This window comes from Rhinopithecus bieti, unplaced genomic scaffold (genome assembly GCF_001698545.2).
Source record: "Rhinopithecus bieti isolate Rb0 unplaced genomic scaffold, ASM169854v2 scaffold_15676, whole genome shotgun sequence".
NCBI classification, from domain to species: Eukaryota; Metazoa; Chordata; class Mammalia; order Primates; family Cercopithecidae; genus Rhinopithecus; species Rhinopithecus bieti.
Window position 1 is genome coordinate 1,645,126 of NW_016809194.1, and position 23,827 is coordinate 1,668,952.

The 23,827-nt window shown below is 36.5% G+C and overlaps 1 protein-coding gene across 2 annotated transcripts in view; it reads left to right on the forward strand.

Annotated features, from left to right (window-relative positions):
* CEP350 (centrosomal protein 350) overlaps positions 1 to 23,827 on the forward strand; it is a 153,387-nt gene that overhangs the window by 79,760 nt on the left and 49,800 nt on the right. For both annotated transcript variants that reach the window (XM_017888813.1, XM_017888814.1), the window contains exons 15-23: positions 1,137 to 1,311; positions 4,058 to 4,278; positions 7,477 to 7,640; positions 11,924 to 12,034; positions 12,455 to 12,595; positions 13,898 to 14,034; positions 14,867 to 14,989; positions 18,904 to 19,073; positions 23,341 to 23,537. In XM_017888813.1, the coding sequence (XP_017744302.1) occupies positions 1,137 to 1,311; positions 4,058 to 4,278; positions 7,477 to 7,640; positions 11,924 to 12,034; positions 12,455 to 12,595; positions 13,898 to 14,034; positions 14,867 to 14,989; positions 18,904 to 19,073; positions 23,341 to 23,537 (1,439 nt within the window). The remainder of the gene's footprint in view (positions 1 to 1,136; positions 1,312 to 4,057; positions 4,279 to 7,476; positions 7,641 to 11,923; positions 12,035 to 12,454; positions 12,596 to 13,897; positions 14,035 to 14,866; positions 14,990 to 18,903; positions 19,074 to 23,340; positions 23,538 to 23,827) is intronic.

A 23,827-nucleotide genomic window follows, 5' to 3' on the forward strand; every position in this document is an offset into this window, starting at 1 on the left:
TTGTTTTGCTCTTTAACCATATATATCTTTAAAATTTAACTTAAATTTTTTTGTATATATATAAAGTATAGTAATTTTACAATAAATTTTTACAAAAAACTTTTAATGTATATATACACATTATATATTTATATGTATATATACACAAATATGTGTATATATAAACATATATAGTATATATAATATATAAAATATGTATTTTATATTAAAAATTTTGGGGGGCCACTATTAAAATTTATAGGCAGTTTTATAATCTGCTTTTTTTTAAAGGTAATAATAAATATTTTCCCATGCTGCTGTTTAAACATACAATCAGGATGAATAGTGTACTAGAGTCAGGAGACCTGACTGCGTGTGTGTCCTATTTCTGCTGTTGACCAGAGCAGAATACCTTGTTAAGCAAGTTGTTAAGCCCCATAGATCTCTAGTTACCTCATCAGTAAATTGGGGATATAGTACTTATTTCATAACATGTTTAAGAGCAATAAGGTACTGTATATGAAGTACATTTAAATTACAATGTTCTATATAAATGTGCAGGTTACTATTATCTGTGTCATTTAGACAGGTGTTCTCTTGTTAGAAATGTAGATTAAATTTCTTTGAGTTACAAAGTTACACATTGAATAACATGCATAATTTTTGTTTCATCTCCTTAAGATATATTCCTATGAGTAAAATTACTCACTCAGAGAATATGAGTATTTTTATAAATCAGGCTACATAGTTCTTACCATAGACTTTTCGAAAGAATTATGTAGTTCAGTTAGCGGTTGGTATGATTTTCTCCCAGCTGTGGATTTTATCCTTTAAAAAATTCTTTTGCTTACTTTTCATAGGGATAGATTAGTACTTTATTGGTATTTAATATGCTTATCTTTTATTACTAGTTGAGCTAAAATGATTTATTAATAGCAAGTGGAATTAATGGAAGAAACTTCACTTTCCTTAAATGAAGACAGAAGGAAGAACTGCTTTATTTTAGATATGGAAAACAGATTTTGAATATAATATAGGTCAAATTTTAAATATTCTGATTTCTACTTTTTATTATTTTATTGAAATCTATATGTCAATTATCTGTCTCAATAACTTCTGATATTGGGAATCAGCTTTATAAGAAATTTGCTTTACAGGGTTGGATTCATTCACTGGAAATGTTCAGAACTCATTTCTTGATGAGGAAAAAGTAGAACATGGCTCCCATCAAGGAAAGAAATCTGGGACCAGCAGCAAACTTTCTGTTAAAGATTTTGAGCATACTCTTGATACAGATAGCACTTTGGAAGATCTTTCTGGACATTCTGTGAGGTAAAGTAATGTGTGCTTTATACTGTAATTCATATATAATTAAAGTTATAATATAATTGATATTCAGAAAATCCATATAATGAATTTTAGCTCAGCAGTCTCCTTAACTGTGCATATCTGAGCTACTACAAAATTGTATATATTACAAATAGACTTCAGAGCTTTGTTCACAGCTCTAATCTTAGTCTGTATATTAGAATATGGTCATGTATCATCTAAACTGTTACAACCTCTTTCTCAGGAATTCTCTCCCTCTAGTACAACCTGGTTTTCTATGCTGAATGCTGTTGTTACAGTTGTTTTCTTGGCTCAATCTTTTGACTAAGCAGCTACCCTGCTTAGGGTACTTTGTGAGGTCGTAGATCAATTCTAAGTGCCTAACTCTACTTGAAGTGTTTTCGCTGGGCTACCACAAACTATCTCATTTCTTTTGTGTATCTATTTTAATTCTCATCTATTCATCCATTCTTCCAACACAGCTACTTAGCATACTTACTGTCTTATTATTTCTTCCTCTGAACTTTTCTGCTCAACTTACTAGACCACTCAGGCCGATTTTGAAATCTCACTCTTACTGATTATGGAGCTTGCATACTGTTTTTTTCTTCTTTCTAATATCGTATACGATGCACTTAGTCTGTTGCTTACAAATAACCTTCAGTTGTTGCTAGCTATACAGTTCCTACTCATTTGTCCATATGACTTTTCATCTGTGCACTGGTTTTATCTTGGAAATTGAGGCTCTGAGAAGACACGGATTTATTTTGTCCTTTTAAAGGAACTTGGGGCTTTTTCTAGTACTGTGACACGTAAAGATGACCATTTTCAGTGCTTTCATGTTACAAATCATATTGCATCATTAATGCCATTATTTCTGTATTTAAAATTAAATTTTATTTTCTTTGTCAGTGATTTTGGAATTTAGAAAACTTTACCTTTCCTTAAGAATTACTCTGATGATTTAACTTGATAAAATTTACAAAGTTAAACATTTCTTAATGAGATCCATAGCCAAATAAGTTTCATCAATGCCCCATACTGCAATCTAGATTTCCCCTTCCCCACCCATGGAGATTCACAGGGATAAAATAATTTGATAAGGAGGCTTTGATAAGGCTTTGATAAGGAGGAGTCCAGATTTTCAAAACTTGTTTAACCTCCTTTTTTTTTTTTTCTTTTTTAACTTGTTTGGCTGTAGTCACTCTTTGTCCCCAAGCTCTTTCTCTTTCTTTTTGGGAAAGCTTATTGACATTATTGGAAGTATACTTTTAGAAATGCTAGTCTAGCTAAATATTATGTGCAAAGCAAATATAAATTCACCTTATAAAACCCTAAGGTGAGGTGCAGAGTACTTTGTTTTGTTTGATGTTGTGTTTTAAATATTTAATGGAAATTTGTTAAAATGATCATTCTTTTTGTGTTTCATGCATGAAATAGACTGTTAGAAATAGTATTTATCTAAAGTATCAATAGAAAATTAAGGGTCAGGTAAACACATAGGTGCCTCTCAGGCCTACTTCTATTCAAATATTTTTATACTAGATATAAGAGAAATTTTTACCTTTGAAAACTATTTCATCATTTTATTAGAAGCTAAAAGCAGACTTGTTTCAGTATATTGGGAATATAACTGTGCTAAAATGCTTTATAGAGTATCTTTGAATACTTTATTCAGTAAATAAATATTCAGTGCAAGGCAACATGCTTGATGTTATGAGAAATAATACCTTTAATGAGCTTACTTTTTCAAAGAAAGGTTAGCAATGTGTCTTGTACTGAATTAAATGCCTTAAGAGTTGTTACAAACTGTTATGTTACTTATTAGAAAGTTCAAGAAAGAGATGTATTCACAAGTAGATGTAAAGAAATGAAATAAGTATTTAGAGATGGATAGTGTGAAAATTTTTTCTGAGACTCTTGGATTAACAAGAGGGTATAACAAAAATTCATAACAAAAGGCAAATAATTTTTGTCTTACTTTTTTTTTTTTTTTATTTTTGAGACGGAAGTCTTGACTCTGGTCGCCCGGAGCTGGAGTGCAGTGGCCGGTTTCTACACGCTCACTGCCAAGCTCCGCCTCCCGGGTTTACGCCCCATTCTCCATGCCTCAGCTCCGCAGTAGCTGCCGGACTCCAAGCTGCCCGCCACCATCGCTCTGGCCTAGTTTTTGTGATATTTTTTAGTAGAGACGCGGGTATTCACCGTGTTAGCCAGGAATACTGCTCTCGATCTCACTAGACCTCGTGATCCGGGGCCCGCTCATCGGGGCCTACCCAAAGTGCTGGAAATTACGAGCAGCTTGAGCGCGCCCGGCCATGTCTTACCTTTTAACATAAAATATTTGATTCTCTTTCAGAGATGTATTTTAAGACTCATATATGGCTCCAATTTTGTTGCTGTAGAGTGTCTATTTTAGAAGACTTTGCTTCATGCTATAACGAGTGAATCATAATATATGTACACTGTAGAGGGAACAGTTCAGTGCTAGTTTAATCAAGCTACTCCCTTTCCATTGTACTTAGGACAAGATTTGTGCCATGCTTGTGCCCCACAGTAATTCTAGCAATTAGAGGGATATTCATAGTCATTCATTCAGCATAGTGACTGTATTAACGAATAAATGCCTAAATCACAACTTTTTAAAGCTAATGTTGATAAAGTTTTTTTATATGTTCTTTTGAATGATTTAGCTGGTTTACAAAGTACTTATCCTTCCTCTAATGTTTTTGTGGATCAAAATTTCTAGTGTCTCATCAGATAAGGGAAGATCTCAGAAAACTCCAACTTCTCCTCTGTCACCAAGTTCCCAGAAATCGTTACAGTTTGACCTTCCAGGAACTTCTTCAGAAAGATCTAAGTCATCAGTAATGCCTACAACTATAACAGGATTTAAGCCTACTGCAGCTCTCACTGATTTGAACCTGGCTGCCAGCAGAACAACGACAGAGAATGCGGCTCCAATACCAAGTAAGTAGATCCATGCAATTGTAATTTTTAGAATACGATATGAAATTTTTTCTCTCAAAATTCCTTTTCTTTCAGTTGAGTCATAGAGAAATATTTCAAGTGAATATGATTACTTTTCAAGTATTAAAAAGCTGCCAGAAATTAAATACTGAAAAGCACAAGAGATTCAGTAATGTTGATTTTTTTCCCATCTTATCAGCCAGCATTAGTCAAAACGTATCTGAAAACTATGTCCCATATGTGCACTCCTGTTTATATGTATACACATGTATGTATACACACGTACGTGTGCACACACATAGAAGTAAAGTACATTGTACAGGCATACCTTGTTTTATTGTGCTTGACTTTATTGCATTTCACAGAGACTGCAGGGTTTTTTTGTTTTGTTTTGTTTTGTTTTGTGTTTTTTTTTTTTTTTTTTTTTTTTTTTTACAAATTAAAGGCTCATGGCATTGAACAAATTCATCAGTGCCGTTTTTCCAGCAGCATGCGCTCACTTCGTGTCCCTGTGTCCACATTTTTGATAAATCTCTCAATATTTCAAGCTTTTCATTATTACTATATCTGTTATGGCGATCTGTGATTAGCGATCTTTGATGTTCCTGTTGCATTAATCATTGTTTTAGGTGCCACCAACCAGTCCATTTAAGAGGACAAACTTAATGGATCGATGTTGTGTGTGTTCTGACTGCTCCACCAACTCACCCTGTTCCCCTCTTCAACCCTCCCTCTGTCCTCCTTATTGCCTGAGACACAATAATATTAAAATTAGGCCAGTTACTAACCCTACAATGGTCTCTTAAGTGTTCACGTGAAAGGAAGAGTCACATCTCTCACTTTAAATCAGAAGCTACAAATGATTAAGCTTAGTGAGGAAGGGATGTCAAAAGCCAAGATATGCCAAAAGCTAGGCCTCTTGTGCCAGTTAGCCAACTTGTGAATGCAAAGAAAAAGTTTTTTTTTTGTTTTGTTTTTTTTTTTTTTTTTTTTTGAGACGGAGTCTCGCTCTGTGGCCCAAGTTGGAGTGTAGTGGCGCGATCTCAGCTCACTGCAAGCTCCGCCTCCCAGGTTCCCGCCATTCTCCCGCCTCAGCCTCCGAGTAGCTGGGACTACAGGCCCCGCCGCCAGGCCCGGCTAGTTTTTTTTGTATTTTAGTAGAGACGGGGTTTCACCGTGTTAGCCAGGATGGTCTTGATCTCCTGACCTCGTGATCCACCCGCCTCGGCCTCCCAAAGTGCTGGGATTACAGGCTTGAGCCACCGCGCCCGGCCAGAAAAAGTTTTTGAAGGAAATGAAAGGTATCATATGAATGATAGATAAGAAAACACAATAACCTTATTGCTGATACGGAGAAAGTTTTAGGGACTGAGATAAAAGATCAAGCCAGTGGCGTCTTTAAGCCAAAGCTTAATCCAGCGCAAGACCCTAATCCTCTTCAATTTTGTGAAGCCTGGGAGAGGTGAGGAAGCTGCAAAAGAAAAATTAGAAGCAGCAGAGGCTAAAGAAAGAAGCCATCTCTATAAAATAAAAGTGCAGGGTGAAGCAAGAAGTGCTGAGGTAGAAGTTGCAGCAAGTTATCCAGAAGATAATTGATGAAAGTGGCTGCACTAAACAGATTTTCAACGAGATGAAACAACCTCATGTTGGAAGAAAATGTCATCTAGGACTTTCATAGCTAGAGAGAAGTTAGTGCTTGGCTTCAAAGCTCAAAGGATGAGCTGACTATTTAGGGGTTAATACAGCTGACAACTTAAAGTTGAAGCCAAGGCTCATTTACCATTCTGAAAATCCTAGAGTCCTTAAGAATTATGCTAAATCTACTCTGCTTGTGCTGTATTAATGGAACAACAAAGCCTGAATGACAGCACATCTGTTTACAGCACTCAAGTTTACTGAGTATTCTAAGCCCACTGTTGAGACCTACTGCCCAGGAAAAAAAAGACTTTTTTCAAAGTGTTCTTTTCAGAATTTGAAAAAATATTTATTCCTGCTTATTGACAATGCACCTGGTCATCCAAGAGCTCTGATGGACATAAAAAAGGACATAAAAAAGGAGATTAATGTTTTTATGTCCCCTAACACAAAATTCATTCTGTACCCATGGATCAAGTAGTAATTTCAACTTTTAAGTCTTCTTATTTAAGAAATGCACTGTGTAAGGCTATAGCTGCCATAGATAGTGATTCCTCTGCTGATTTGGGCAAAGTAAATTGATCACCTTCTGGAAAGGATTCACCATTATAGATGCCATTAAGAACATTTGTGATTCGTGGAAGGAGATCAAAATATGAACATTAACAGAAGCTTGGAAGAAGTTGATTCCAGCCCTCATGGATGACTTTGAGGGGTTCAGAACTTCAGTGGAGGAAATAACTGCAGATATGGTAGAAATAGCAAGAGAACTAGAATTATAATTGGATCCTGAAGATGTTACTGAATTGCTGCAGTCTTACGACAAAAGTTGAATGAATGAGTAGTTGCTTCTTTTGCATGAGCAAAGAAAGTGGTTTCTTGAGATGGAATCTACTCCTAGTGAAATGACAAAAATGGTTTAGAATATTACATAAACTTTAATTGATAAAGCAGTGGCAGGGTTTGAGAGGATTATCTCCAGTTTTGAAAGAGGTTTTACAGAAAGTGGGTCAAATGCTACCAAACGGCATTACATGCTCCAGAGAAATCTTTTGTGAAAGCAAGAGTCAATCGATGCAGTAAACTTCATTATTGCCTCATTTTAAGAAATTGCCACAGTCACTCCAGCCTTCAGCAACCACCCTGATCCAGTCAGTAGCTATCAACATTGAGGTATGATCTTCCACCAGCAAAAAGATTAGGACTTGCTGAAGGCTCAGATGATCGTCAGCATTTTTTAGCAGTACAGTATTTTTAAATTAAAGTATGTACATTTTTTTAGATATAATGCTATTACACACTTACTAGACTACAGTATAGTGCAAATATAACTGTTATGTGCACTGGTAAACCAAAAAATTTGTGTGACTTGCTTTATTCTGATATTTATTCCTTTGGTCTGGAACTGAACCTGCAGTATCTCCAAGGTATTCCTGTACTGAGTCCCAGTTTTTTCTACATAGGAAGACAAAGTTGATTTTGGCTCTTAAAATGACAGATTTTAGAAATCTGAGGTGTAATTTCATGTTAACTTTTCCATTTGACCGTTGTCATGCCCTCCAGGTTCTAAGCGCTTTTCTCCTGCTGGCCTCCATCATCGTATGGCAGCAGAACTCAGTTATCTGAATGCCATTGAGGAGTCGGTGCGCCAACTGTCAGATGTGGAAAGAGTTAGAGGCATTTCGCTTGCTCAGCAGGAGAGTGTGTCTCTAGCTCAGATCATAAAGGTATTTTGGAGTTTTCCTTTTAGCTTTCTGTGGTTTTCTTTTTTCTTTGCTATTTAAAATAGTCTTAATGATGACTTAAACTACTGTGCCAAATAGAAAAAAATCGTCTGCCATATAGCATCTGTAAATAAATAGTCATGGGAAAACCTATCAGGACACTAAAAGATACAGTGTTTGGCAGCAGAACAATAATAAAGTCATTCTCTCTCAAATACTTTGTTTTCCATGTTTTCTGCTTTGCTTAGTTAACAGTATAAAAATCATCTAGTCAAACATTCTTAATATTGTCTCTTTTCATTGACAGGTGAGAGAATACTGAGGGTTTGTTTTTTTTTTTTTAAAAAAAAGCTTTATTTGTACCAAAAGAGAAGTTTCTGAAATCCGGGTATTTGAGAAAGCCAGGATAATGCGGATTTTCTTTAGCAAACAAAATCCAGAGACGGTCTAAGCACTCTTCGTTAGTGGAACTGCTTTACAAAACAACAACAACGACAAAACCCTGAGTTCTTACCTACATGGTATAAAATACACAGATGTTAAGTGTACAGTTTTGATGAGGTTTCTTTTGTTTTGTTTTGTTTTGCTTTTTTTTGACACAGAGTCTCACTGTTGCCCAGGCTGGAGTGCAGTAGCACGATCTCTGCTCACTGCAAGCTCTGCCTCCCAGGTTCACACCATTTTCCTGCCTCAGCCTCCCTAGTAGCTGGAACTACAGGCGCCCGCCACAATGCCCAGCTAATTTTCTGTATTTTTAGTAGAGACGGAGTTTCACCATGTTAGCCAGGATGGACTCAATCTCCTAACCTCGTGAACCACCTGCCTCGGCCTCCCAAAGTGCTGGGATTACAGGCGTGAGCCACCGCGCCCAGCCCAGTTTTGATGCGTTTTGACCAGTGTATATTACCTGTGTAAGAACCACCCTAATCAAGATATACAACCCTTAAGTTGTTACCCCAGAAAGTTGACTCATGCCCATTTTCAATTACTCCCCCTTCCAAAGGCAATTACTATTCTGATTTCTGGCACCATAGTTTATTTTTGCCTGTTCTAGAACTTTGTATAAAAGGAAGTGGACTTTGAACTCTGTGTTTAGCTTATTTTCAATATCAATTTAAGAGTTATCCATATTGTTTTATCAGTAGTTTTTTGTTTTCTGTTTTTTGCTGAGTAATATTCCATTAATATCACAATTTGTCAGTTTTCCTATTGATGTACATTTGGATTATTTCTAGCTTTTGGCTGTTGTGAATATTCCTGCTATGAACATTTTTAAACAACTCTATGCATACTACATATGTTTTCATTTTTCTTATATAAGTACCTAGGAGTGGAATTGCTTGGGTCAAGTATATGAAACTTTCTAAGAAACTGCTGTACAGTTTTCCAAAATGGTTGTAACACTTTACCCTCTTGTAATATATAGGAAAATTCCAGTTGTCTGTATTCCTGCTATCATTTGGTATTATCAGTCTTTTATTTCAGTCATTCTATTGAGTGTGAAGTAGTATCTCATTGTGGTTGTCATTTGCATTTCTCTTGTTACTGATGAGACTGATTGTCTTTTTGTGTATTTATTGAGCATTCTTTTGTGAATATCTGTTCAAATCTTTTACACCCTTCATTATGGGGTTGTCTTTTTAATTATTGATTTATAGGAGTTGTTCATATATTCTGGAAACAAGTCCTTTTCAGATGTATTGGAAATATTGTATTCCAGGTCTTGGCTTATCTTTTCACTTTTTAAACTGTGTCTTTGAGAAATAGAAGTTTTAAATTTTGATGAAATCCAGTTTTTAGTTGCTTTCTTTTGTGGTAGTACCTTTCATTTTCTAAGAAATCTTTGGGCTGACTGTGGTGGCTCATGCCTGTTATCCCAGGACTTTTTGGGAGGCCAAGGCAGACAGCTTACTTAAGTTTAGGAGTTCAAGACCAGCCGGGGCAACATGGTGAAATCCCGTCTCTACTATAAATACAAAAATTAGCCGTCCACGGTGGTGTATGCCTGTAGTCCCAGCTACTTGTGGGCCCGGGGGGTGGGTCGGCTAAGGAAGGAGAATCGCTTGAGTCCAGGAGGCAGAGGTTGCAGTAAGCCAAGATTGTGCCATTGGACTCCAGAGTCAAACCGTGTCTCAAAAAAAGGAAGGGAGGGAGGGAGGGAGGGGAGGGGAAGGGAAAGAAAGAAATCCTACACTAGGATACCAAGATATCCTAACATTCTCTTATGTTTTTTTCCCAAAAGCTTTATAATTTTAGCTTTCATATTTAAGTGTGTAATCCTTCTCAAGTTAATTTTGGGATTTGATGTGAGGAAGAGAGTCAAAGTTTATTTTTCTCTAATATGGATATTCAATTGTTCCAGCACCATTTTATTAAAAAGACTTAAATTAACCTTAATGCCTTTATCCAATGATTTAAGTAATCAATTAATGTGTAGATCTATTTCTTTCTTTTTTTTTTTTTTTTTTGAGACGGAGTCTCGCTCTGTGGCCCAGGCTGGAAGTGCAATGGCGCGATCTCGGCTCACTGCAAGCTCCGCCTCCCAGGTTCACGCCATTCTCCTGCCTCAGCCTCCTGAGTAGCTGGGACTACAGGTGCCACCACCACCCCGGGCTAATTTTTTGTATTTTTAGTAGAAGACGGGGTTTCACCGCGGTCTCGGATCTCCTGACCTTTGTGATCCGCCTGCCTCAGCCTCCCGTGCTAGGGATTTACAGGCGTGAGCCCCCGCGCCCGGCCTTGTGTAGATCTATATTTAGACTCATTTTTCATTGATCTATTCATCTATCCGTAATGTCAGTACCATATTGTCTTTATTACTGTGGTTTTTTTAGTGAGTCTTGAAATCAAGACATAATTCTTCCAACTTTGTTTCTTTTTTTCAAAGATGATTTTGGCTATTCTAGGTTTTTTACATTTCCATGTAACTTTTAGAATCAGTTTGTCAGTTTCTACAAAAAAAAAAAGCCTGATAGGATTTTGATTAGAATGGTATTGAATCTATAGATCAGTGAGTCTGGGGAGAATTCACATCTTAACAGTGTTGCCTTTTCTAATTCATAAACATGATATATTTTTCTATTTATTTAAATCTTTGACTATTTCTCTCATTAGTATTACTCTTTTCATTGTAAAGGTCTTATACATTTTAAAATTTATTCCCACATGTTTTATGATTTTTGATGCTTTTTTTTTTTTTTTTTCAGTTTCCTTTTCCATTTGTTCTTCCCAAAAGACTTGTCAGACAGTTCTTGGTGTGGTACTGTTCCCATACTTTGCAGAGATCCCATCATTCCTGCCCTCCTCCTGCTAAATAGCAGTAGTGTTGTCCAATCATTGTAACAGCAGAAACTCCCTGGACATTTCCAGATGTTTCCTGGTAGAGGGTGGGGAGGGACTAATGCCAACTTTGTTGAGAATCATTGTATTGAGGAAATGACCTCATTGTAGTGGAGGGCCATGCTGACCTTGAAATCTGAGTCAGCGCTGAGGTTTTCTGCCACTTTGGACATACATTATAATTCTGGGTTTCCAGATTTGGGCAGAGCATTACCACAGCCTTACATACAGCCTTACGACCATTTTTTGTTTTCTTTTGTTTTGTTTTAATTAAAAAAAAAAATAGAGATGGGGGGTCTCACTATGTTGACCAGGCTGGTCTTGAGCTCCTGGCCTCAAGTGATCCTCCCATCTTGGCCTCCCAAAGTGCTGGGATTGCAGACATGAGCTATTGCGCCCAGCCCTTACCACCTTTTGAAAACCTCTATTATTTAGCACTATTTCAAAGGAGATGAAAAAATATATATATATTTATAGATAACATTGTGTGGAATTGTGGTAAGAAAAGGTCCTGGTGACAAGGAAACCTTATATGGAGACATCTTTTTTTTTTAATGAAACTACTACTTCAAAGTCAAAATAAAAGAATCATAAAATTGTGAGATGTGAGGCATTATTTTATTTTACACATAAGACATTTTTTTATCTCTTCCAAAAGTTGGGTGCTATAGCCTTTGCTTTCTAACCAGCTTTTTGATATTAATTCTTAGTCCTATATGCACGGGAAATTTTTTATATTACTACATTATTTAGCACATGGGAGGTGGTCATTAAATATTTTGATAAATGGTAAGTGGCTGTTGACTATTCTTTTTACTGTCTTTCCTTTTGGTTCTAATTAGTTGCTTCAAATGATTTGTATTAGTAAGAGAGCATGGTATGTGTTATAGTCACTGTGTTAAAATAGTTTAGTATTTGAGAATTAACATTTGATCATTACTTTGAAGGCACAACAGCAACGCCATGAAAGAGACTTGGCCCTCTTGAAACTGAAGGCTGAACAAGAGGCTCTGGAGAGTCAGAGACAATTAGAAGAAACCCGAAACAAAGCAGCTCAGGTAACTTATTTTGCAGCAGGTTCTTATTTTTTAAACCTAAATTTGTATCTTAGAAATTACTTTAGCATTCTTTTAATTATATGGGAGAATATATATGTATATATATATATATAAAATAAAGTTTTAGTACTTTTTGTGGAATAATTCCATGTCATTTGATTTTTGTTACAACCTTCTGAAATACACTGTCAAGACTCATTTCCAGTTTAGGGAAATGGCAGCTGAGGTACGTTGTATTTACTTATCCACAGATACAGTAACTTGTGAACAGTGGAGTTAAGACTTAAATCATGAAATCTGGATTGTAGTAAAGTGTTTTTTACTACAAATAAGACATGAAATAAATTTATAAATTAAAATTAATTTGGGAGGCAAGGAAACTAAAACATAACTTCTTTTTTAAACCCCTTTTATTTAAAGGTCCATGCAGAATCATTACAGCAGGTGGTTAAATCACAACACGAAGTAACTGAAGTCCTACAGGAAGCAACATGTAAAATAGCAGCTCAGCAGTCAGAGACCGCTCGCCTCACCACAGATGCAGCACGTCAAATCTGTGAGGTAGATGCCATTGAGAACCCTCCTCTTTTTAGTTCTTTTTAGTCAATCTGAGTAACTTTGGTCTTCAGTAATGGGTTTCTAATATCTTAGTAAATGCATACTTTGAATTAGTGACTTTTAGTGGGGGCCATACCCTATCGAAGTAAGAGGCACCATTGATTGTGGTGTGTTGTACATGTGAATGTTACAGAGGCAGAAAAAAGATGAAGAGCTCTACATTTCTGCCCTCTGGTAATAAGCTTTTTAGAAAAGTATCAACTTTATTGATGTATAATTTATAAGCAATAAAATGTACCCATTTTAAGTATGCAGTTTGGTGAGTTTTCTCTCTCTCTCTCTCTCACACACACACACACACACACACACACACACACACACATATACACACACACACATATCTCCCTATAACCATCACCACAATCCAGAAATAGCATATTTCTGTTACTTCAAAAAGTTTCCTCATGTCTCTTTGCAACCAGTCCCTAATCTCAGTCCTGGGGAACCACTGATCTGCTTTGTGTGAAGATGTTTCATTTTTACCCAGAATGATATTAGTTACTGTCTTTTCTATAACAGGGGGATAGCCAGAAGTAGTTTTATTGCTGTCTCTACATAGGATATCACAATTCATAATTGATACAGTTTCACTTTATTTTAGCAGTTACACGTTTTTAAACCAAAAGTTAGTACTATTTGTAAAATGACTTAGTTATTGGAAATCCATGAACCTACTATATGTTGAGTATTATGGAGTTGTACGTTTTAGTATAGAACTGAGTCTCCTTTCTCAAGAAAATTTTAATGTAGACAACATTAACAAAAATTTCAAAACACTTTATAAGTCATTAGTAAAAGGAATAGCTCAAAGTAGTGCTTGAACAAATACCGAATGAATAGTACATGCAGCACTTGCAGTAGTGGTTAAGAGTAGGGAAATGTACTTGACCTGTTGGTCAGCAAAGAGTTAGAAAGGAAGTAGTAATTAAATTGATTCTTGAAGGAAGATTTAATTTTTGGCTTATTACTGCTTATGATATGCTTTAAAAGGTTTTCTATCTAATTCATAGATTGTTATAGCTAGGTGAAACCTTAGAAATCGTGTAGTCCAACTCTGTTTTTACAAGATGAAGCTGTTGAGACTTAAAGAGGCTAAATGACTTGTCCACAGTATTTCGTCTGTTAGTGGCAGAATTTGCTTGCTCTCAAGTCAGTGATCTTTCTTTCCAAGACACTATGCTCCTTCTCAGTTCTGTGACCTTACCTTTTAATACATTTGCCTTTCTGGTGTGTGTTCATGTTTAGATGGCAGAGTTGACTAGAACTCATATCTCAGATGCTGTCATGGCTTCAGGAGCTCCCCTTGCAATACTGTATGACCACCAACGGCAGCACCTTCCAGACTTCGTGAAACAGCTGAGGACCAGAACTGAAACAGATAGGTTAATATTCATTCATTCAGCAAATATATAATGACTGTCTATTAGGTTTAATGATGAGTATTTGTTGTCATAGGCATTAGTTTTGGTTGGGAATACAGTTATGGGCATAATCTAGTAGGGAAGATAAATATTACTCAAATATTCAGTTAAGTGAATGAATACTTATACACTAATTTAAGTGTTATGAAAGAAAGGAACACATGTCTCAGAGATATGTAACACAGGAATTTGAATAGCCTGGGGGTGCCAGCAGGTCAGAGGAGGCTTTCCTGAGGAAATAAAGCTTGTGGTAAAGCTTATGGTGCAATCTAATAAATGAGGAGTTAGTAATGTAAAGGAGGTAAAGAATAGGTTGATGAAAAGCCCTGAAGGAAGAAGGAACATGGCATATTTAAGAAAAGAAATAAAGACCATTGTGGCTGGAGGCAGAGAGCAAAGAAGATGGTATGAGATGATGCAGGGATCAGATCATGGTATAGGACCTTGCGGACTTAGGATTTTGGAGTTTATTCTAGGAGCAATGAAGTCATTAAAGAGATTATTTTTGGCAGAACTGGGTGACATTACCATATTTGTGTGTGTGTGTTTTTCTTAATCATATTTTGACTGTTTCTAATTCTTAGATTTTAAGTCTCTGTTTACATTTATTGATACTAGGAGTGATTTGTGTTTACTTCCTTAGTAAAACAGAAGACATTCTTTAATGTGTTGTAAGTTATTTTATAATATCTATTTGTTCAAGATTTTATGTCATATTGCTATTAAGCAATACTTAAAATCTTTCCATTATTAAAGACTTTGAATGTTTAATCAGTTTTTATTTTATTTGTAGGAAAAGTCCATCTGTTTCACTCTCCCGGAGGAAAGAAGGGACCCTTGACTCAAAGCATCAAAAGTATTCCCCTTCATACGATAGTTATTCTGAGTCTTCAGGATACAAGAATCATGATAGAAGGTGAAGACAGTTTGATTTGTCAGTACAGTTTAGTAAACGCTGATAAATGGCTTAAACATTGCTTTCTTTGATTTCTTAATATTGTTTATTTAAATAGAACAGTGTGTTCCCTTCAAAGTGCTGGCTTCCCTAATTAGCCAATTTACAAAATAGTTGGTCCGTGTAATAATGTAACTACTGTTCCTTGAGAACCTACATTGTATAAGCATTGTATAAATTGTTCTTCCTGCATATAATATTCACAGCAGCCTTCCAAGGCAGATGGTATTATCCTTATAGGTTAGGAAACTGAGGCTCATGGAGATGTTAAGAAACCCATTCAAGGTCACATAAATAATGATACATCAAGGAATTGCACCTTAATTTATCTGCCTTCAAAGACTGTGTTTATTGTACATTTCCTTGCTGACATTCATATTTCCTGATGTTACAAATTTTTATTGTTACAAAAAATATTGAATAGGCCGGGTGCGGTGGCTCACGCCTATGATTCCAGCACTTTGGGAGGCTGAGGTGGGCAGATCACCTGAGGTCAGGAGTTCAAGACCAGCCTGGCCAACATGGTGAAGCCCCATCTCTACGAAAAATACAAAAATTAGCCATGGGTGATGGCGTGTGCCTGTAATCCTGTAAGCTACTCAGGAGGCTGAGGCACGAGAATCTCTTGAACTAGGGAGGCAGAGGTTGCAGCGAGCCAAGATTGCACCACTGCACTCCAGCCTGGGTGACAGAGTGAGACTCCATCTCAAAAGAAAAAAAAAAATTGAATAGCTTGTCATTGGTAGTTAGTGTGATATGAATGGCTATAGCTTTCAATTATGGTTCCATCTCGGATTAGAAGATTTTAGAGGCTACTTTACAGCATTTTTACAGGTAATATACTGACATTGTCAAGTATAGTAAAACACCAATTTAAAAAATTAAATAATGAAACTAAAAGACGTGAAAATGTGGGAAAAGTACCAAAAGTTATTGAGTAGCTATTATGTCTCTGAAAGTATCTGACTTTCATTTAACCTTTACTGACACCTTCACTGTAACTTCATGTCAACTATCATCTGGATTACTGTGGTGAACTCCTAATACTTGTCCTCATCCTCTGATCTTTCTCCACTCTATTCATTAGCCACATGATAACCAGAGTGATTTTTTTAAAATTTCTAGCCAATTTGGTTATTCACCTATTTGAAATCTTTAGTATTCCCTCAGAAGATTCAAATTAAGGTCCAAATTATTTATCCTGGCATAAAAACTTTCTTTATAATTGAGCCTTTGGTCCATCTCTAGCCCCATCTCTTGGCATTTCCTCTTTTACTATACTCCATTCATTCTCACTATTTCCAGTTGTCTAGAAGAACCCTGCTTTCTGTCTTCTGTGCCATTGCATATGATATACCTTCTTTCTAGACCATCCCCTGTCTCATTTTATTTAGTTTACTTTTACTTACCTTTCAAGAATCAGTGCTACCCCATCTGCTTTAGCTCTCACCTAAGTGTTCTCCTACAGCACAATGAGTATAGCTGTGACAGTCTTGACCACCCTATGTGTACATGTTTCTTTGTTAGTCAGTTACATTCTAGACTAGAAGTTCATTGAGGGCTTCATTTTCATCACCCCAGAAAGAAACTCAGTAACCATTAGCAGTTACTCCCTGTACCCTCCTCTGGCAACCACTATTTCCTGTCTCCATTTTCTATGGATTTACCTATTCTGGATTTTTATATAAATGGCATCATTACAGTATGTGGCCCTTTGTGACTGACTTCTTCCACTTAGCATGATGTTTTCAAGTTTCATGCATGTTGTAGCATGTATCACTACTTTGTTTATATGGCCAAATTATATTCTATTGCATGGCTATCCCACATTTTATTTATCCATTCATCAGTTGGTGGACATTCGGGTTGTTTCCACTTTTTGACTATTGTAAGTAATGCTGCTGTGAACATTCACATACAACCTTTTGTGTGGATATGTTTTCATTTCTCGAGTATATATTTAGGAATGGAATTGCTGGATCATGTACGGTAGCTCTATGTTTTACTTTTTGAAGAACCGCAAAACTATTTTCCAAAGTAACTGCAGCATTTTATACTATTTTCCCACTACGTAAAATTTTTCTACAATCCTCACCAATGCTTGTTGTGTTTTTTATTATAGCCATCTTAAGGGGGGACCATGCATACTTGTATCATCAGAACTTAGCAAAGTACCTAGCACATGATAGGCAATCTACTACAAATTTACTGAGTGAATGATTAGCACATAGCTGGCAATTGGTAGAATTGGGATTCAACCCCATGTCCTTCTGACTTGAAAGTCCCTTACTGTGTGCTGCATTACATCTTTTACCTTATTGCTTTATTAGAAGATTTATCTTTTCAAAAAACTTATTAAACCAAACAATAGCATTATATTCTGATAGGTATTATCATAGAAATATACACACACAAAAAAGTATGAACACAGGGACAGAAGTGACCAAAGCTTCCTTGAGAGTAGGGGTGGCGTCCATGCAGTCTTCTCAGAAATAACACTTGAACTGATTCTTTAATTCTGTAGGTCGTTAGGCAGACAGAGCAGCAAGGGAAATTTGGAAGAAGAAATAAGTATATGCTGAGGATCCTAAGTATATTAACCCGGCTTGTGTAATGAATGAATAAACCAAGAAATGTAAGAAGGAGAAAGGAAAACACTTGGGGGAATATATGCTTAGTTTGTTGGCTGAGGAATAGCCAAAATCAGAAGTTCACATGGCATTTCAACACTTGAAGCTTAAAATCAAGGAAAGGTCAAAGATAGTGATACAAATTTGAGACTCACTCTAAGTGATAGTAGTTGAAGTTATGGTTAAGATTGCCCAAGGAGAACATGTAGTATAAAATAGAAAGAGGGCCGGCGTGGTAGCTTACATCTGTAATACCAGCACTTTGGGAGGCCGAGGCGGGTGGATCATCTGAGGTTAGGAGTTGGAGACCAGCCTGGCCAACATGGCGAAGCCCCATCTCTACTAAAAATACAAAAAAAAATTAGCTGGGTGTTGTGGCACATGCCTGTAATCCCAGCTACTCGGGAGACTGAGGCAGGATAATCTCTTGAATCCGGGAAGTGGAGGTTGCAGTGAGCCAAGATCGTGCCACTGCACTCCAGCCTGGGCAACAGAGTGAGACTCCTTCTCAAAAAAAAAAAGTTAGAAAAGGACCAAAACAAAACCATTAATTTAAGGAAAGACAGAAAAATTTAAAGCAAATGAAAGAAACAAGGAAAGCTTGTTAGAGTTGGGAAGAGAAGCAGGTGAGAGTAAAGTCATAGGATATAAGAATGTTGACATGATTTCAAGCTTACAGAAAAGTTGCAAGAATAATAGAAAGTCCACAAAAAGCTTTCATCCAGATTATCCTAACCTTTTACTGTATTTTGTTTAGCAAGTAGAGCTTTTAAAGGAGATATTGTCAACATCTAATGTTGCAAAGCAATAAATTATCTATTGGATTTAGCAATTCAAAGTATAGATAAAGCTTATTCAGAATAGTTTTAGTAGAGCAGTTGGGATGGAAGCAGGTTGTGATAAACCGTGATGTTAATGAAAAGTAAAGAAGTAGAAACAGTGAGCAGTAGCTCCCTTTCCCAGAAGTTTGATTTCGAAGCGAAGGGAAAAAAGGGAGTGATAACCTAGCAACACTGCCTATTATGATTATTCAAACGCAAAACCTCTCTCTCCTACTCATCTTTCTCATCTTTTCCAAAATATTCTCAGACTTATGTTACTTCGCTTTTTCTGTTTTATATTACATCTTTCTTCATTTTTATCTTGACTATAAAGTACAGTCATTTGGCCAAATAAGTTTACTTTGAAGCTGTAATTCTTATTTTGTTAATTTTGTTGTTATTGTTTCCATGTATCCATAAAAAGAAGCAGTAGTGGTAATAGCCGCCAAGAAAGTCCTTCAGTTCCATCTTGTCAGGAAAATGAGAAGAAACTTAATGGTGAAAAGATAGAGAGTTCCATTGATGAACAGGTTCAGACTGCTGCAGATGATTCTCTACAAAGTGATAGCGTTCCATCTCTTCCTGATGAAAAAGGTAACTTTCTTTGCAAATAAATGTGTAACCATTTGTTTGGAAACCAGAGGAAAGGTGATCCTTGTTATAAAGTAGCAAATAAGCTGTATGCGGTGGCTCATGCCAGTAATTCCAGCACTTTGGGAGGCTGAGGTGGGAGAATTGCTTGAGCCTAGGAGTTTGAAACCATCCAGGGAAACATAGGGAGACCCCTGTCTCTACAAAACAATTAAAAATTAGCCAGGCTTGGTGGCACAGCCTCTGGTCCTAGTATGTGAGAGGCTGAGATGGGAGAATCACTTTAGCCTAGGAATCAAGTCTACAGTGAGCTATGATTGAGCCATAGCACTCCAGCTTCGGCAACAGAGCAAGACCCTGTCTCAAAAAAAAATTAAATAAATAAATAAAGTGGCAGACAACTTGACTGCAACTGTGTTCTAGTATTTTGGAATGTAGACATGAAAAGTGATATATTTGGATACTTAGCTGAGGAGATTTCTAACTTTATTTCGTTAATATTTACTAAACTTAATCTCATGAATAATATAGTGTTTCTGACTAAAGCACTGATGACAAATTTAATTGTAGATAATATTTGTAAACCTTAGAAAGAAACACAGTAACCATGTGTGACTTGTTTGTACCATGGTGCCTGGGCTTCCAATAACAGTGAATAAATAATTTTCAAGTGACTATTTTAAAATATCATGAACAGTGACTTTATTTAACTTCTTTAAACAATATTGAATTACTTGCCCAGTGCTTTACTTGACTAGCAGAAATACAAAAACAAAAATGTATTAGTTGGACTGCTGCTACTTCTGGCCATGATGGAACAACAGGGACTAGATTTGCTTACCCTCTTTTTTTTCATTTTTTATTTTTTATTTATTTTTTAATTTTTTGTGTGAGACAGAATCTTGCTCTGTCACCAGGCTGGAGTGCAGTGGCATGATCTCAGTTCACAGGAACCTCCGCCTCCTGGGTTCAAGCAATTCTCCTGCCTTAGCCTCCTGAGTAGCTGGGATTATAGGCATGCGCCACAACGCCTGGCTAATTTTTGTATTTTTAGTAGAGACGGGGTTTCACCATACTGGTCAGGCTGGTCTCGAATTCCTGAACTCATGATCTGCCCTCCTTGGCCTCCCAAAGTGCTGGGATTACAGGTGTGAGCAACTGTGCCCAGCCTGCTTCCCTCTTAAAGCAAGTAAAATATCAGGCAAAACATGAAGTAACTATTTTTAAGACAGTGGGCCTCAGGCAGTGAATTGTGTTGATTCATGAGAGACTGGAAACAAATGAGTGCTACAGTTCTACCAGTTTACTGCCTAGGGAGTTTCCAGACTGCAGAGCATGGAGCCCAGTGGTCTTCTTGAGTTGAGGAAATTGAGTTAGGAAACTGAAGAAGCCAAGACAGCTAGAATTCACAGGGCAGCCACTATCCAAAGAACGAAACCCTTAAAAACCTCTTACGTAGGAGAAAATACAAATCTAGGCAACATTTGGTTTGGTGATGACTTCTCAGGTATGTAACACCTCAAGGTATGATCTGTGAAAGAAAAAATTGATGAATTGTGCTTTATCAGAATTTTAAAACTTCCACTCTGTGAAAGACTTTGTGAAGAGAATGAAAAGACAAGCCACAGATTGGGAGAAAATATTTGCAAATCACATATTTGATAAAGGATTTCTATCTAGAATATGTAAAGAACTCTCGAAACTCAATAATAGAAGGCGGGGTGTGGTGGCTCATACCTGAAATCCCAGCACTTTGGGAGGCTGAGGCAGGCAGATCACCTAAGGTCAGGAATTCGAGACCAGCCTGGCTAACATGGTGAAACCTCATCTCTACTAAAAATGCAAAAATTATCTGGGCATGGTGGTACGTACCTGTAGTCTCAGCTACTCAGGAGGCTGAAGCAGAATTGCTCAAACCTTGGAGGTGGAGGTTGCAGTGAGCCGAGATTGTGCCACTGCATTCCAGCCTGGGCAACAAGAGTGAGATTCTGTCTCAAAAAAAAAAAAATTCAATAATAGTTGTTCAAAAACAACTCAATTTTTTAAATGTACAGAAGATCTGAACAGATACTTTATTGAAGAAAATATGCAGATGGCACATAGACACAGGAAAAAGTCTTCAACCGCATATATCATTAAAGAAATTACAATTGAAATCACAGGATACCATAACATATTACTAGAATGACTATCAGAAAAACGGATAATAATAAATTGGTGACAAGGATGCAGAGCAACAGGAACTTGCATACATTGCTGGTGAGAATGGAAAATTATATGGTCACCGTGGAAGATAGTTTCATAGTGTCTTATAAGACTTAACCATACAATCCAGCAATCACATGCCTGGGTATTTACCGAGTGATCTGAAAATTTACGTCTACATAAAAACCTATATACTGATGTTCATAGCAGCATGTTCATAATTGCTAAGAACTAGAAGCAATCAAGATGTCCTTTACTAGGGGAATGGATAAACTGGTACATCCATACAATGAAATACTATTCAGCTATTAAAAGGAATAATCTTTTGATTCATGCAACAACATGGACAAATTTTACAGTCCTGCACTCTACCAGACCTCCCCTCTACCAGGGGAGCTTTTGAAGGGTGCGCACTTGGACGAATTTTAAGTGAATTTCACTAAGTGAAAAAGCAGGCCGCAAAAGTCTATCTGTTATTATATGGTTCAATTTATATGACAGTCTGTAAAAGGCACAACTAAAGAGATGGAAAAAGTTGGTTTCTAGGCATTAGGGGGAAGAGGATGCATGGAGGGACGTTTAGGGTGAAGGAACTGTTACATAAGAGTAGTTGTTCTGTATGTATGTATGTTCTGTATGATGCTGTGTATTTGTCAAAACCTTGGAACTGTGTATCACAATGAGTAAATTTTAGTATCTGTGAACTAATCATGCAAACACACACATGAATCAGGATATTGGGAGATCCCAAAATGGAACGCAGCCTGCGATAAATGGATCTAACTGTATTACAAATATATGGCATAATGACATTGAAGCAGTTAGGGGAAAAGAGCTGACCTAAGTAAGTAACTTTGGAAAATGGTGTCTTGAGTGGAAACTATTAATATAAGCCTAATACAAAAGGAATGGTACATAAACCTATACTCTAGTTGGATAATAGTTTTTCACGGGGGTACAGGTTGACAGTACTTTACATATATATTGGGTTTGAACAAATAAGTAAATGAGTGTTGGATGGTGAGAGCCGTGTTTCTCGGTGTTGGAAGGGAAGGTACACAAGAAAGGAAGACTAGAATGAACTCTGGTACTGGATCGTAGACATAAGTATGAATTCATGTTTAACTGGCTGACTGGATGGATACAAAAGCAATTGTAATTGTGTGCGTGTGTGCACACACATGTATACATGGATTAATATACATCCATATATTACCTAGCTCTGTCCACTGAGCAAGTGCAGAAGCAGTGATACACCCGTGGTAACAAGGACAACTAGTGCCTACAAATTCTTTCTTTCTTTCTGATTTTTTTAAGAGATGGGGTCTTGCTCTGTCACCCAGGCTGGTCTCAAACTCCTGGCCTCAAGGGATCCTCCCACCTTGGCATCCCAAAATGCTGGGATTGCAGGTGTGAGCCACTGTGCCTGGCCCCTAGATTGTGGTTTCTAAGTATCATTCCTTAATAAAATAAATAAGCTTTTTGGAGAAATGGCTGATTCTAGGGCTGTAGGGAAAATACAATTTGAGCCTGGAGTATCTTGTAGTACCAGAAAGTGAAGAAATATTCAATAAAAACAAACAAACAAACAAAAAAAACCATGTCAAAGGCACACAGGAACCAGCCTGAAAGATCTGTCATATTCTAATTAAACTTGGAATTAATGAGTTTTTTAAAAAGATATTTTTACTTGCATTTCTTTGATTGATAGTAATGTTAAACAGTTTTCGCTTTTACTATTTATATTTGCTTTGTAAAGCATCTGATCTGACCTTTTTTCATTTTTCTATAGGTGCATTAGTGGTTTTCTAATTGATTTGTAAGAGCTCTCTAAATTTTTTGCAACATTAATCTTTATATTTCTTAACCTAATATTTCTAGGTATTTTTAGAAGTTTTTTCCTTGCTTGTAAGGCAAATGAATTTTAATATTTCATGTCTATTTTTTAGTGATCAGTTTTATGAATTTATGTTGGATTGTCCCATAAAGAGGCAAAGGGCTACTAATTGAATACCTACTGAGAACAGTTATAATAATAAAATCTACTTTCTCCATATTCTTTTAGACTCAACATCTATTGCAACAGAATATTCTCTGAAATTTGATGAATCCATGACAGAAGATGAAATAGAAGAACAATCATTTCGATCATTACTACCTTCAGAGAGTCACCGCAGATTTAATATGGAAAAGAGAAGAAGTCATCATGATGACTCTGATGAAGAAGCTTCTCCAGAAAAAACTACACTGTCTACTGCCAAGGTGTGTTTCACTTTATCTGTGGAGGTAAATGGTTGTGGATATGTTCTCTCAAAGATAAGAGAAAACATTTTGTACTTGTCTCATTTGTCAGCTACTAGAATGATTTTTCTAAGATACCAGTTTTATTTTATAGTTTTCCTATGAAATCTGGCTTCCCTTTCCTTACAAAGTACAATACAAACTTATTTTTTGGAATGATATATGAGGCCTTTGAGGATCTGAGCCAATATTATCTCTCTAGCTTTTGTACTTGCTTCACTCTTCTAATGCTGTATTCCATTTAGAAATTT